Source organism: Coenobita brevimanus, chromosome 54 (assembly GCF_032717465.1).
Source record: "Coenobita brevimanus isolate Jiangsu-jjx chromosome 54, ASM3271746v2, whole genome shotgun sequence".
NCBI lineage: Eukaryota > Metazoa > Arthropoda > Malacostraca > Decapoda > Coenobitidae > Coenobita > Coenobita brevimanus.
Genome location: NC_137007.1, coordinates 12136827 through 12151495, shown reverse-complemented (window position 1 = coordinate 12151495; position 14669 = coordinate 12136827). Strand labels below are relative to the sequence as shown.

At 40.6% G+C, this 14669-nt stretch overlaps 1 protein-coding gene across 1 annotated transcript in view; it reads right to left on the bottom strand.

Annotated features, from left to right (window-relative positions):
- The window catches only part of LOC145401033 (uncharacterized), a 173152-nt gene extending 159837 nt beyond the window's left edge, over positions 1–13315 (bottom strand). Inside the window, exons 1-2 of the mRNA XM_080273409.1 lie at positions 12844–13315; positions 8532–8758 (exon numbers count right to left, since the gene is read on the bottom strand). Of these exons, the coding sequence (XP_080129535.1) occupies positions 8532–8758; positions 12844–13315 (699 nt within the window). The remainder of the gene's footprint in view (positions 1–8531; positions 8759–12843) is intronic.
- Positions 13316–14669: the final 1354 nt, after the last annotated feature.

Sequence of the window (14669 nt, the reverse complement as noted above, 5' to 3'; positions counted from 1 at the left end):
AGAACTCAGCGACCTCCTCCTTGGCCAAGGAGCCAGTCAACGCATCCTCAGACATGGAGACAGAGTCAGATGAGTCTCGCCCCTCCTTGGTCTCTGACGGCGGATAGTGAACTTCAGCCATGGTCTTTACCGTGTCCAGTTCCGGTGCCAGGCCAGTGATCTGGTTTGTAGTCTTCCAGTTGAGCAGGGCATCCAGCCTAAGCCCCTTTCGCGATGTCGTGCGGGGGGCAGGAGGTTGAGGCTGCCAGGCCCGGCACTCCCGCTGGCAAGGAACAGAGTGTACATCGTGGATGAAGCACTCAGGGATGACAAGGCAAGGTAGCCTGTTCTTCTCAAAGATCTTGGGAGGAAGAAGGCAAAAAGCCCCTTATCACCCCCCCAAAAAACTTCACCATTGCCTTGCACATCTCTGTGATGGTGCTTATCTCCCTAGGACTCACAGGTTCCCTGGCCTGGCATCTCCAGGCCAGGAGACGCCGCCATGCATAGGTAGAATCCTGCACAGCCACGCCTTCCGGTCCAGTAACATCCCGAGCCTCAAAACCCTTGGGAGTCCCAAACAGACAAAACTACCGATTCACCATCCCTGAGGGAGCGTAGGAGAGATGCCGAGGGTTTGGTGCAATGACAGCCTGGCGGTGCACGAAAACATCAGCGCCAGCATCCTGATGCTTGATGAAACCGTACCCTGCCCTGACGTTGAACCAAAACATGGTTCCCCTGATCTTCTTCTGGCCCGCTGGAGGCTAAGGTCTCCTATTCCTCCCCCCCCCTCAATGGGTCACAGGCAGTAGCATGAGATGCATCATCCATGGCTGCCGGTCGTAGAGTCTCCCAACTGAGTCGGCGGTGGTAGGGTCCTTAAATACTCTCACCTCCTCCCTCCCCCCGGTTCCCCCTTCTAGTGTAGTCCAAAATATTCTTGTAAAGGAACTCATTTTTTGATGCACTAATGCGCATTCTTGATCCTAGGAGAGAATTCACATTTCCTTGCACAATAATACACTTAAACTAACAATATGCAATAACTGTAATCACAACTAATTCCAGCCATGAGATAGAACGAAAACAAAACAAATGCCGAAATCTCCAGAATATTCCTCTCATTTCCAGATGCAAACACCAGCCTAAATCTACGACAGAACACTGAAGTTGTAGAAGGTTCCTCACATCTCCAGATATAATACACTGTTATATTCTTTCTGGCATAACGGTATGTTGTCCCACTAAAGGTATTCAAAAATCGCATAAATGCTGTATTCCACAAATGAGGTGTTAGTTATAAGAATTTTAATGATTTTTTTTTTAAATAAAGAGAAAAACAGAATATCATATTCCACTGATTTTGGGAGATTAATATAGTATGAGTTACTCCATAGGTCATCGTAAGAAACAAAAATAAAAATCCTTACTTCAGAGAAAATGAAATGGACAAAAAATCTGGGGGAAAACCTTAAAATAAACTGATCACCGCATTCATGCAGTCATCCTCTTATGTTTTCATAGGGGGCAGGGTAGCTCAGTGGTAGAGCGCTTGACTCAAGACCAAAGGGTCAAGAGTTTGTGCCCCGCCCGTGTAGCTGCCCTGCTGGGAGAGGTAGCGCTCTCCCGTCACCTACCGGGGCTATATGATCTGTCAAGGTCTAGCTTAGGGAATTCATTTCCCCATATGAAAAACTGAAACAAAAAAAAAAATGTTTCCATGTTATAAGGAAAGGTACTACAGTAAACAGCGTTGGTTATGCTTACCCTGTATCATGCGGACATCACAATGTCCCTGTAAGTGTAGAGGTCAATTTTATCTATTACGACATCCAACCTAACCATTGCCTACATATCCTCGTATTATCAAGCACTATCATAAACGATATAAATAAAAATAAAATAATGCCTATAATGCCGAAAATGTCTAAACTCATCAAATTATTAAGTAATGAAAATGAAAACAAAAATGATGGAAATAAAATCGGGGGACAGCAGTGCTGCTGAGTGTGTTGGAAGCAAGGGTGGGAGGCAACATGGCATCGTGTCGCCAGTTGTCCCAACTCCCTCTATATAAGGCACTGCCTTCTGTTGGTTCAACTCCAGTTTTCTCTTCCATCTACAGTATAACTCTAAAGTCTACTTGTTCAGCTGAGAGTGCAAACAGAAAACCCGAGAGTGTTAATACTAGTACCTAACCATCTTAAGGTGGGGGCAGCTCCACTGCTCAAACCTCTTCACCATGAGATGTCCCTCATGGTCTTTAAAAATTTGTCTAGAAGAAGCACTAATAAAACATACTCCACTCAACTGAACGTACTGCTTCACACACCTACACTGCCACGGGCGTCTCCTCGGGTCAATAAATCTTTCACGAGATAGTACGGTACGAAATTAACGACAAGACAGTTGTACAGTACTACTATTTGAACAACAACAACAACAAAAACAACAACAACAACAATTACTACTCTTACTACTACTACTACTACTACCAACTACTACTACTACTACTACTACTACTACTACTACTGCTGCCGCTGCTACTGCTGCTAATGCTACTGCTATTACTGCTGCTGTTACTACTACGACTGCTGCTGCTGCTACTGCTACACTACAGTAGTAATAGCAGTTGTAGTAGTAGTTGTACCAATGGTGGTGGTGGCAGCAGCAGCAGCATAGTAGTAGTAGAAGAAGTAGTACCTGCAGTATTAGTTGTATAGTAGTAATAACAGTAATGGCAATAGTGGTATCTGCATTAACAGCAGTATTGGTTTTACCATGAAGCTTCTTATTATGCATGGCTTTGCAGCTCTCACTAAAACATTTCCCCAGGTTTTGCATCAATACTACCGGCAACACTACAAATCTCGCCCTGCCGTCAAACACTGCCTTTCTGGCTGTCGTCCGCCGGTTTACTTGTGTTTATCAGCGTGATTATCTGGCAGTGTGGCAGACCGGCTTGTGGCATCTGTGTGTCCCTCCACAGCTTGCGTTTGGCTTAATAACTGGGTTTATGTCGACCTGGTAAGATGTAATTCTGACGTAACTGTGAGGCTTATGTAACCGGAATGTTGATATAAATTTTTTTTAGTGGAGGTTATTATGACACTGATACAACAACAGCAACAACAACAACATCTTCTACTACTACTACTGTCATAAAGACTTTGTATCATAAAGCAGCGACTTTGTATTTGCTTGTAGAGGCGTATATTTTAGACTTGTGGTCGAGCGGCTTTTATGTCTTGTAGTAGTTTCCCCACCAGATGTCATGTAGTGACGGGAGAGGTAAAGAATAGTATGGGACTATTTTTATTTGTCTTGGAAATATTAAATAGGTATAATAGTATAAGTCCTGGGTAGCTACCTCCCTGTCTCGCTATCTCTCTCTCTCTCTCTGTTCTAAGGCTAATCTCCGTCTCGACCTCTCTCTAGGGTCGCTTGTCTCCTTCTCAACTCTCTTTCCTAACATCTCGTGTAGTAGGGTGTGTGTGTCACGTATGTTCCTCATGGCAACAGAACTTTCTCACGAGAGGACTGCTGACAGCTAACTGCATCATCTCCTTACTGGCCGATGTCGTCAGCTTTCCTCCGTGTAAGCTTTTAGCGCTGCTCGCTTCTCGCAAACACAACACCTTCTCATCATTTGACTTCCTGCTTCTATCTGTCTCTCTATCTATCTATTTATTTATCTATCTATTATGTAGTCCTATATTTGCTCGGCCGCGAAAAATGGCGTACCATCGACATTTAATAGTTATAATATATTAATACATACTACATACACATTATAATGAACTTATAAGCTAATTAAGTGAAATACATAATATTGTAAAGTAACATAATTGTATGAATATTGTATACATATATTATTCATAGTAAATAGTGATTATTCAGTAATATTACATTTTAAATAAGTTGAATACATATTGGAATAAATGCAATGATTGTTGTATAACACTTTGTAAGACGTGCATGTACAACAGACGTACGCATATAATTGTGCAATGGTAATACTGCTAGGTTATACATTACATATTTGAGTTATCACTTTAGTAATGTCTAATATTTCACCTAACTTGTATGATGATACTGGTAATACAGAATTGTGCTATAATTGTATGACTTATAATATTGTACTAACATTGTGGTACTACATAATTGTGTTGGTCTTATAATTGTAGTTACATTTTGTTAATGCAACTATTACATATGTGTCTTGGCCTTATAATTGTAGTTAAAGGTACATAAAAGTTACATCTTGTTAATGCAACTGTTTTGTCGTTACATAATTGTTACATATCGTTTGTAGGTACATAATTGTAGTTAAAGTTACATAAAAGTTACATCTTGTTAATGCAACTGTTACATAATTGGCAAAGTGTAACATAATGCAATCGTTTGTCGTTACATAATTGTTACATATCGTTTGTAGTTACATAATTGTAGTTAAAGTTACATAAAAGTTACATCTTGTTAATGCAACTGTTACATAATTGGCAAAGTGTAACATAATGCAATCGTTTGTCGTTACATAATTGTTACATATCGTTTGTAGGTACATAATTGTAGTTAGTGTAACATAATGCAATCGTTTGTCGTTACATAATTGTTACATATCGTTTGTAGTTACAAAATTGTAGATAAAGTTACATAAAAGTTACATCTTGTTAATGCAACTGTTACATAATTATAATATGGAGTAACATAATCGTAATAACTGCAGTCCTAACATATGCTGCGGTCGATGATAGTGATGATGTGTCATGCCACTTGTTTGTGGAGACACAATTTGCTTTTTCGTTTGTAGTTTATGTGGTATTTGTTTTTCTTTGCTTGTGTACACTTTTTTCCATGTTGTTCATGGTTACATAATTACTGGCTAATTTCCTTGAGATACTTTTTTTAAAGTTTAGTTTATATTGCACAGATATTACTGAAAATGATATTATATAGTCCCATATTTTGTTATTTTATATAAAAAAAAATATATATACATATATACAGTATTAACTATACACACTGACTTGTTCACCTGTACCTTTCGTGAGTAATATGTGTGTCAGCACTGTGTGGAAATCATTGTCTTCACGATTGTGTTGAAGATGTTCACTCTTGCTAACGGCATTTGTGTTGGCCATTTTTTTTTTCTTCTCTAGGTTACCTTGTAACTTAATTTGTCTGTTTCCACTAGGTAGCTTTAATTAATAAATGTTTAATACAGTTCTTTTAATTGCTCACTGAGTAACTGTGATTGTATATTTTCTTTATTACTTTGTAGATATAATTAATGTATAGTTGTATGTATGAAACACGTATTTTACGTAGGTATAAATGGTAACACTCGTTGGCAGTAAATAAATGTTATAATATATGAATGAATATATACAGTGTAGAATATTTATTGTTGGTGATTATTTAGTGATTGAGTTATGCAGATAACTGAAGTAAGTATGTGTATTTAAACTGTAACTATACAGCACGTTTTATATGTTTGTGCAGAAGTTTATTGTCTATCACTGTGTATTGTATAAATGAAGTAACTATGTAACTCACTAATTTTTACCGTGGTGGGAAATGGTGTGAGTGGTGTTGCACGTGGTGATAGCGTTGTCCTTCGCGGGTTGATTGGCGCGCTGTCGTCTCAGCACATGGTGACGTCGGCTTCCCACACTGGTAGCTGTGGTGAGTGAATGAGTAGCGATGAGTAACTTGAGTGAAGACGGGTGAGTAAGACGAGTTGTGAATATGGACTTGATGTTTTGCTGTCTTGACCTCTTCACACCTGCGTAAGCGGTGGGGGTTGGGTGGATGTAGCAGAGAGAGGAGGGTGAGGTCTGGTGGTTATGAGTTGTGAGTCGTCTCTCACTCTTCGTTTGTTTGTTTGTTTGTTTGTAAGTTTTCTTTCTTTCTTGATGTATTCTTGGTCCTTTTTTCTTGTGATTTACTCGTTGTAGGATGAAGACTGCCGCTACTTGTAGGTGTGTGTAGAAGATTATACAGACGACGGAGAGTTGTTAATTGTAGGTGATTGTAGATGGCTGTAGTTCGCTTATTCGTCGTAGACTTGTAGACTATTTGCACTGTAGGCTGTATTTTGTAGGATTCAATGTAGAACTGAAGCTAATCTTGTAGTCTCGGTTGCTTTTGTAGAAATTTGCTTTTAATTCGGAGACGATGTCCGCAGATTTGCTGGTTTGTCGTTAAGCTACTTGCAAGGCGTCGAGTGATCTCTTGACCTCTGCATCAGCGTAAAGATCTGGGAGACGGAGGGGGATGGAGAGAAGCGTCAGGAGCCGGTTATGTTATTGGTTGAGAGAGATATTCTTGTTTTCAATCTTGATATTTTGTAGTAATTTAATGTTGATTCGTAGACGAGGTTCGTATACGTTCGCTGCTACCAAATGTCAAAGGGACTTTGTATCATAAAGCAGCGACTTTGTATTTGCTTGTAGAGGCGTATATTTTAGACTTGTGGTCGAGCGGCTTTTATATCTTGTAGTAGTTTCCCCACCAGATGTCATGTAGTGACGGGAGAGGTAAAGAATAGTATGGGACTATTTTTATTTGTCTTGGAAATATTAAATAGGTATAATAGTATAAGTCCTGGGTAGCTACCTCCCTGTCTCGCTATCTCTCTCTCTCTCTCTGTTCTAAGGCTAATCTCCGTCTCGACCTCTCTCTAGGGTCGCTTGTCTCCTTCTCAACTCTCTTTCCTAACATCTCGTGTAGTAGGGTGTGTGTGTCACGTATGTTCCTCATGGCAACAGAACTTTCTCACGAGAGGACTGCTGACAGCTAACTGCATCATCTCCTTACTGGCCGCTGTCGTCAGCTTTCCTCCGTGTAAGCGTTTAGCGCTGCTCGCTTCTCGCAAACACAACACCTTCTCATCATTTGACTTCCTGCTTCTATCTGTCTCTCTATCTATCTATTTATTTATCTATCTATTATGTAGTCCTATACTACTACTGCTACTACTACTACTACTACTACTACGACTACTACTACTATGATAACAACACCAACACCAACAATAATAACAATAATAATAATAATAACAATTAGATATCATCCCAGTAACTAATGTTGCATTCCTAACAGAAAAGACGACTTTTTGTAGGATGTGAGGTGGCGGAGGGAAAAAAAAAGAATTGCATTAGCCAGCCAGACTTTGTTATCTGTCTGTCTGTCTAGCTTTCTGTTTTCCTTTCCCTCTGTCTAGTATCTCTGTATCTTCGTCTATCAATATTTCATCCTATTTATTTATCTACCCACCAACCTACATATCTATCTATGTGAATGTGTTGTATACGTACCTGTGTACCTACGTACGTATGTATGAATGAATGAATGCATGCAGGTATGGATGTATGTATGTATGAATGTATGTAAAATACCTCAATCTGTGTGTGTGTGTGTGTGTGTGTGTGTGTGTGTGTGTGTGTGTGTGTGTGTGTGTGTGTGTGTGTGTGTGTGTGTGTGTGTGTGTGCAATTGTTAGCGGTAGGTAATAGCCGGATAGTCAGTGGGATGGTCATTTTGTCTACGTGCTTGATTAGTTCAGGCTGGGGCAGGAAACAGTTTCATAAGAAGATGCGGTGCCAAGGCACAACAAACCCCTCCCCGGCAGTCATTTTAGTGCTGACATACACATAACAGGATATCTAGTCAAAGATGTCACATATCACATTTGGAGTCAATCGGGTGAAAACTGACGATTTTATGTCCTTTTGAATTTTAGGCCCGACCCACCTGACACTGACCCCCCTACCGCTAACTGGAGGGTGACCCCCCTGATATAATGAGGCACGTTATAGGACGCAGATTTGAAAGATGCACATTTAGGTTTTGGTTTCATGTCGATATGACGAATTTGAAAGGAGTTATGACAAAAAAAAATAACTTTGGGGGCCTACAGCCTGGGTCTTGACCCACTTTGGCCCAAATTTTAATCAGGTGATCAGAAGGTCATAGCCCATCATCCCTGTAATTTTAATCAAAATAGCACCAGTAGTTTTCGCGTAACGTCGTGAAGTCAGACAGACAAACATACAGACAAACACACAAAGACACAAACCAATGAAAATAATACGACGGGTAATAGTATTTCCTTTAAGCCGATTACACTAATCTTCCACAGCACCTACCAACATTCCACAGAAGCGCTTCACTAATACCAGTACATCAATCTTGAAAAAGAAAGTTACAGCACGCACCTAATATGAACGGCGGGTATTAGCAACAAAGTGATGATATGTGAAGATTCGTGGTATGTAGCAGACTTTTGGGGCTTTAGGGAAGCCCACGTGGGCAGTTTCAGGTTCTAACATTGAGAATGTTCATACAGTAATAGTTTTTAAGGAACATGTCAGAAATTAGTGTCCCCCCCCCCCTGCAAAAAGAAAAAAAAGCAATGCAACAACTGCCAACTCTACCCTGCTGGTACGCAGAACTCGGTGCAGACAGACAGACAGACAGACAGACAAACAGACAAACAGACACAGACAGAGTGAGAGATCAGCTGGACACATAATTCCAACTCACATGGACAGTGAACTTGTGTGAAGGCTGTATGTTGATAGGCTGATCCCTCTCTGTTGGTACGTATCTGTAGAACTCAGTGCGGTTGTGGTACCACTTGAGGGAATAGAGGCGGGTTGCACGGAGGTCATAGGAGCAGCTAAGGTTGGCTTGCCCTCCCTCCCAGGCGTACTGCGGCACCTCAACACCACGCAGAAGGTCCCCCAGATGTCCCATGCCACACGTCACACCTGAGAAACACAACAAAGATCGTAGGTATAATCAGGGTGTCTTGCCATCCCTGCTGCGTATGCTGCAGTACTTCCACCCCACGCGGGAGGCCCTCCAGATGTTCCACACCACATTACATATCTGTGGAAGGCAAAAAGGATCTTGTATATTCACAGAAAACTTGAACTGGTTAAGTCATTTAGCATCTAAAGGCAGGAGTCGTATGAGGGTGACTGGACCTGGTCTTCATGCAGTTTGTGTTTTCTCAACAATAAGCAAAGGGTTTCCCGGAAACGCCAAGCAAGATTTTATATCCGGTTCCCTCAGAGTAATAACGGTACATCAACAACGATCAACAGATCACCCAGATGTCCCATTCCACTCATCACACCTTAAGACACATCACAAATAGTATCCATCGTCAGGATACTTAAAGAGGTAAGACAATTTACCAGTTGGGAGAGAATGACATGAATCAGACACAATGCGAATGCACATATGGGAAGTATATTATTATTATTATAGCTTTCAATTTTGTACCGAACTATACTCAGAGCAAGTATATACTTATGTCTTAGTGTTTTCATGCTGTGTATATTACTTCTAAATATTTTTTCCCATGACCGAGTTCTTGCTATGTCGAGTTATTATTTCATAAATCAGTTCAGTTTTTCCTGTGAAGAAATAAGTATTCGTAGTTCATAATAAACAGAAATTTCAGTTGCTCTAAGCAAAGTGCATGGAATTGACTTGCTTCTCTGTGTGTGCAGTTGTACCAAGCGGATTCTTCCTGAACGCCCAGATGGATGACTTCAGCCAAACTTGCCATGTACATTGAGGTGGACCAGTGGATGAGAGGGTGGTTGTTTTAATTGTATTTAACTCCATGTTTTAGATCAGACTTGGGTTTTGTCGAGAAGTGAGTTGGACTTTAAGATACGACCACCTCATAACTCTCTCTCTCTCTCTCTCTCTCTCTCTCTCTCTCTCATGCAAGACCCTAAGTGGCCTCTTCCGCGAACAGACCCTGAATAGCATTTCGAAATAAAAGTCTTGGCATTTTTCAAACATCGAAATGAAAGTCCCTCACGCTTCACGGTTGGTTTCTCGTGTACCCCCAGCCGTCCTTATTGGCTCTGAGCACTTCTGAAAATATGACCGACAAAGGATAATGTATTTTGGAAGCCGAGAGTAACGGCCGCTGAGGAAAGTGGGAGTTGACGACGTGAAAACTTTAGTCTACTTATGTTATTTGTTATTAAAATGGTAAAGTTATTGTGTGCAAAAAATCATCAATTCACCGTCATCATTATGATTTTGATGATTGAAGATATGTGGATGTTTGTGCTTGTGTGGTAAGGCCAAGACTTTGGAGGCTTGAACGATGACTGAATGAGAGTGTGGCCCATTCACTGGCAGACTTTTAGTTTCTCCTTCTATCAGGTGTTTTCTTGCTCTCTGGATCCTCCCTCTCTCCAATTCTTGGCTCCCTTTCTCATATATCTCTCCAACCCATCCGTCTACTTCATCCTTGTCTCTTCCCTCACCCACTCCACCTCACTCACACACACTTTTCTGGCCAGTCTCCCATTCTTCATCCTCTCCACGTGCCCAAACCATCTCGGAGTATTTCTCCTAACGCTTTCAGTCACATCCACACGAAAACCAAAACGCTATTGCCATGAGGAATTATGCCGTACAGTTCTTTTGCACTGCCTTGAACGGCTGGCAAAACATAATTAGATTAGATTTATATTATGCTGCACCATAACCCGTTTACAGTACTGACACATGTTATTCTTGCTGTTCTCATTCCATTTAATTTCACTAAGTGAGACCTATCGGAGGAGGGTGGTTTTTATTTTTTTAATTCCTTTACTACCAGGTGTTCTTGCCTACATTGAATTAAATAGCATAAAAGGAGTAATAAGAAAGGGAAAAGGTGTCATAGCATTAAAAGTGTTCATAACCCACTGGTTTACTTATTTCTTGCGTACAACTCTGGAAGTACGCTTAAAAGCCCGTTCCCTGGGGCCCAGAAGTCATGCGTGCATGCACCTTCACGTATCACCACATCGACACTAATTTCCACCATTCATATTGAATACATGCTAAGGCTGTCCCTAGTGGAAGATACGTAAAGTCTGTTGTAGCGAAACTCAGTAAATGAGGCTGAGTCCTACCCCGGCAGGGGGTTGAACCCGGATCACTTCAAACAACAAACGACTTTTCTTACCACTCGGCCACCATCAATATGCCAGTAGGCTATAATGCTGGCAGAGATTACCCGTAACATCGTGTCGTGTCGTGTAGTTTGGTTTATAAAGGCTCCACTATGTTTGCAAGCGTCGGCCTTGGTCACCTTATGGTGGCTGTCCATGCTGCTCGATCTCTGGTGGTAGCCTCCCTACTCAGTCCTTTATCCTTGAGGTCATACTCTTCACAAACCATATATATAAACACAACGGTAAGAGAGGGATGCTGTGGAACCTTTTAACATGTATGCTGTAGACTCTAGACTATGGTTCCACTTGTGTCTGTTTCCGAAGCCTTTGTCATATGTCTTTGCTACATATTTCAGGATCTTGCCTCACATTTCCCATCAGCATTTCCTTTAAACACAGTAACCAGCAAACTCCCACATACTGCATTCCGTTCATATGCCATGCCTTCAACAATACACTTTCCATCCCAAGAACTTCAAGTACCCCTCATAGCGCCTGCATACCTGCTCCATCATATGACTTCTGATCCACACAGCCATGAAAACTTCCTACAGTTTTTATTGATTTTATTTATTTATTTATTTATTTTTTGCCTATTGACCTTTGGGTCAAAGGCCCTGGTCATTAAGGCAAATTTATGTACTTATATATCTCACATTCGAGAGAGGTGAATTCAGTGAATGTACAGTGAGGTTGGATGATGAGGAAATGGAAAATGTGAGTACGTTTAAGTACTTGGGTAGTGTGATGAGTAAGGATGGAAGTTTGGAGGGTGAAGTGCTTGAAAGAGTACAACAAGGAAGAAAGGTTGCTGGTTGCTTGAAGGCAGTGATAAGAAAGAGGGAAGTGAGCATGGAAGTGAAAAAGTTATTACATGACAGTATTGTGATACCAACTCTGACGAATGGAAGTGAAGCTTGGACGTTGTTGGAGGGACACAAGTCAAGAGTAAGAGCAGTGGAAATGTGTTATTTGAGAGAAGCCTGTGGAGTCACATGGAGAGAGGCTGACAAATAAGGCTGTGAAGGAGCGTTGGGTGTGGACGTGGATGTGATAGGAAGCATTGGGGGAAACACACCGAGTTGGTTTGGCCATGTGGAGAGGATGGAGGGTGAGAGACTGACGAGGAGAGTAAGGGTGAGGTGGAGGGGGAGAGAGGAAGGGGAAGGCCAAGGATGAGATGGAGGGATGGAGTGGAGAGGTATATGAGAGAGGGGGTGTGTGAATTCGGAGCAGGGCAGTGAAATGGCGGGGGACACGGTGACATGGAGGCGATTTCTTTGTGGCCACCCCGTATAAGGGATTAAGGCGTCTGGCAATAGATAGATAGATAGATAGACATACATATATGCAATTAAGCCATTTAATAACACGTGATTCATAGATTTGTTAATGTCCACAAGGAAAAGGAAACGAGATATCCCATGCGCTTTCATGTTTTCACATCTCGCCTGAAGATATGAATACTCGAAAGCGCTCGGGATAATTCATGTTTTGTTTTCCTCGTGGAAATCAGCATATATATATATATATATATATATATATATATATATATATATATATATATATATATATATATATATATATATATATACACTATGTAACAAAAAAAAAATCTGTTCCTGTGTAATAAGTACTATTTCCTTATTTGTTTTGCTCCAGAACTTCGCTTTTGTTAACAGGAAATTATTTTTTATATTTACTAATTTTCTGTAGAAAGAATGAGTGGGTTTCTCTTTTGCTTCTTGAGGAGGCAGAAGAAAACATATAAATACGAAAAGTGACATGTAACAATATTTAATACATATTGAATGAAATCATTGAAGTCTAGAATGGAACATTTTTTTTTTTTCGCGATTTGCGATTGTATAGTAGATCACTTTCACGGACCAGCTCCCAAATGTAGTCCCCCATCATGCTCACGTTATACTGTCCTTGGTATCTCCTCTCAAGGTCCATTATATCTTGATGGAAGCGTTCTCCTTGCTCTTCAGAATATGCACCCATGTCGTCCTTGAATTCATCAAGATGGGAATGAGGCATATGAATCTTGAGAGACATTCTACAGCCCATGGTGCCGTAGTTCTTCATGAGGTTGTCAATCAGTTCCACATGGTCCTCATCCTTGTGATTTCCAAGAAAACCGCGAACCAATGCTTTCAGGCTGTCCCAAGTCACTTTTTCCACTTTCGAAAGCTTGTTGGGAAAATCCTTGCACTCCAGGATCTTCTTAACCTGTGGACCGACGAAAATACCGGCTTTGATTTTCGCCTCCGATAGCAGGGGGAAGAAGTCTCGTAGGTACTGAAATGCCACCAACCGCTTGTCCAGAGCCGTGACATTTTGTTTCATGAGGCCCAGTTTAATGTGTAACGGTGGTATCAGTACTTTTCCAGGGTCCACAAGTGGCTCCTATTTTACGTTGTCAAAATATGCCTTATAAGTTTCACACATCTTGACAGATACTTCTACAGAATATTTCTTCTTACTCGTTTTAATAAACTGACAACAAATATTGCAAAACGCATCAGCGGCATGCTTACAACCTCTACATGGCATCTGTGAAAAAATACATACATTCATGTTTACAGTGACTGAAAAACAAAAGCAATGGTATAGAATTTAGAGTACAACAAAATTAGCACTGTTCCTGTAAAAATCCACAATTCATTCGTAATTCGATAAAGAATTGACATATAATATAAATTACAAGCCTTTTAACTAAGCTCCACTCAGACTGACTTAATTTCAACTGACAGCACCCACACCCGGAAAGGTACAGCGCGTCCAGAAACGGTTCGAGTTCAAATAATGTGCTACAGCCAGTCACCGAGCTCAGCAAAATGACGTGCAATGCTGACATCGGCACATGCAGATACATGTAAAATCATTTATGAAGTGAAGCCTTTTGTTCACGCAAGAACTCATCTCACTCTGCCTAGGTAGCCATTTTTCATGTGTTTGAAGACATAAAAATCACTCTCCTAGTCACAAAAGTGAAGTTTGACGAGAGTAATAGCCATTTTTCATGGTTGTGAGACCAAAACTATCAGAAAATAACACCCACTACCCAGGAACAAAAATCGTGTTACACAGTGTATACTCGTGAGTATATATATATATATGTGTATATATATATATATATATATATATATATATATATATATATATATATATATATATATATATATATATATATATATATATATATATTTATAATTTGTACTGAAAAAAGAAACATCATCTAAGAACCTAATACTACTGAATCGAACCAAAGATCGGTTCCCTACACCTAAGCCTAAACATACAAATAGCCAAACCTAACTAATATATTTATAACAATGGATAGAATACCTCTACCGAAAGAACACCATCGACTGCAGATATGTAATGCTTCATTACACACCACTCATCACCTGCTGACTGTGAGTCGCGGCACATGTGTCCGACTCTGGGCAAAGGCATCAGGGACTATCCCCAGGGCATATCCCCAAGGCCCAGTAGTCCTCCTACATCTCCACTTGTCACCTCTTTGGCATTAACATCCATCATCCAAATTTAACACGCTGCATGCTGGCAGATTTTGGACCCTCATGGAGCTGTGGTGCCAGCCAATTTTTTATCTTTCTTTTTGCTAGATGGGTTAGAAATGATGAGAAAACATGGAGAATAACCATAAAAGAACTCACAGAAGCCAATCAGGTCG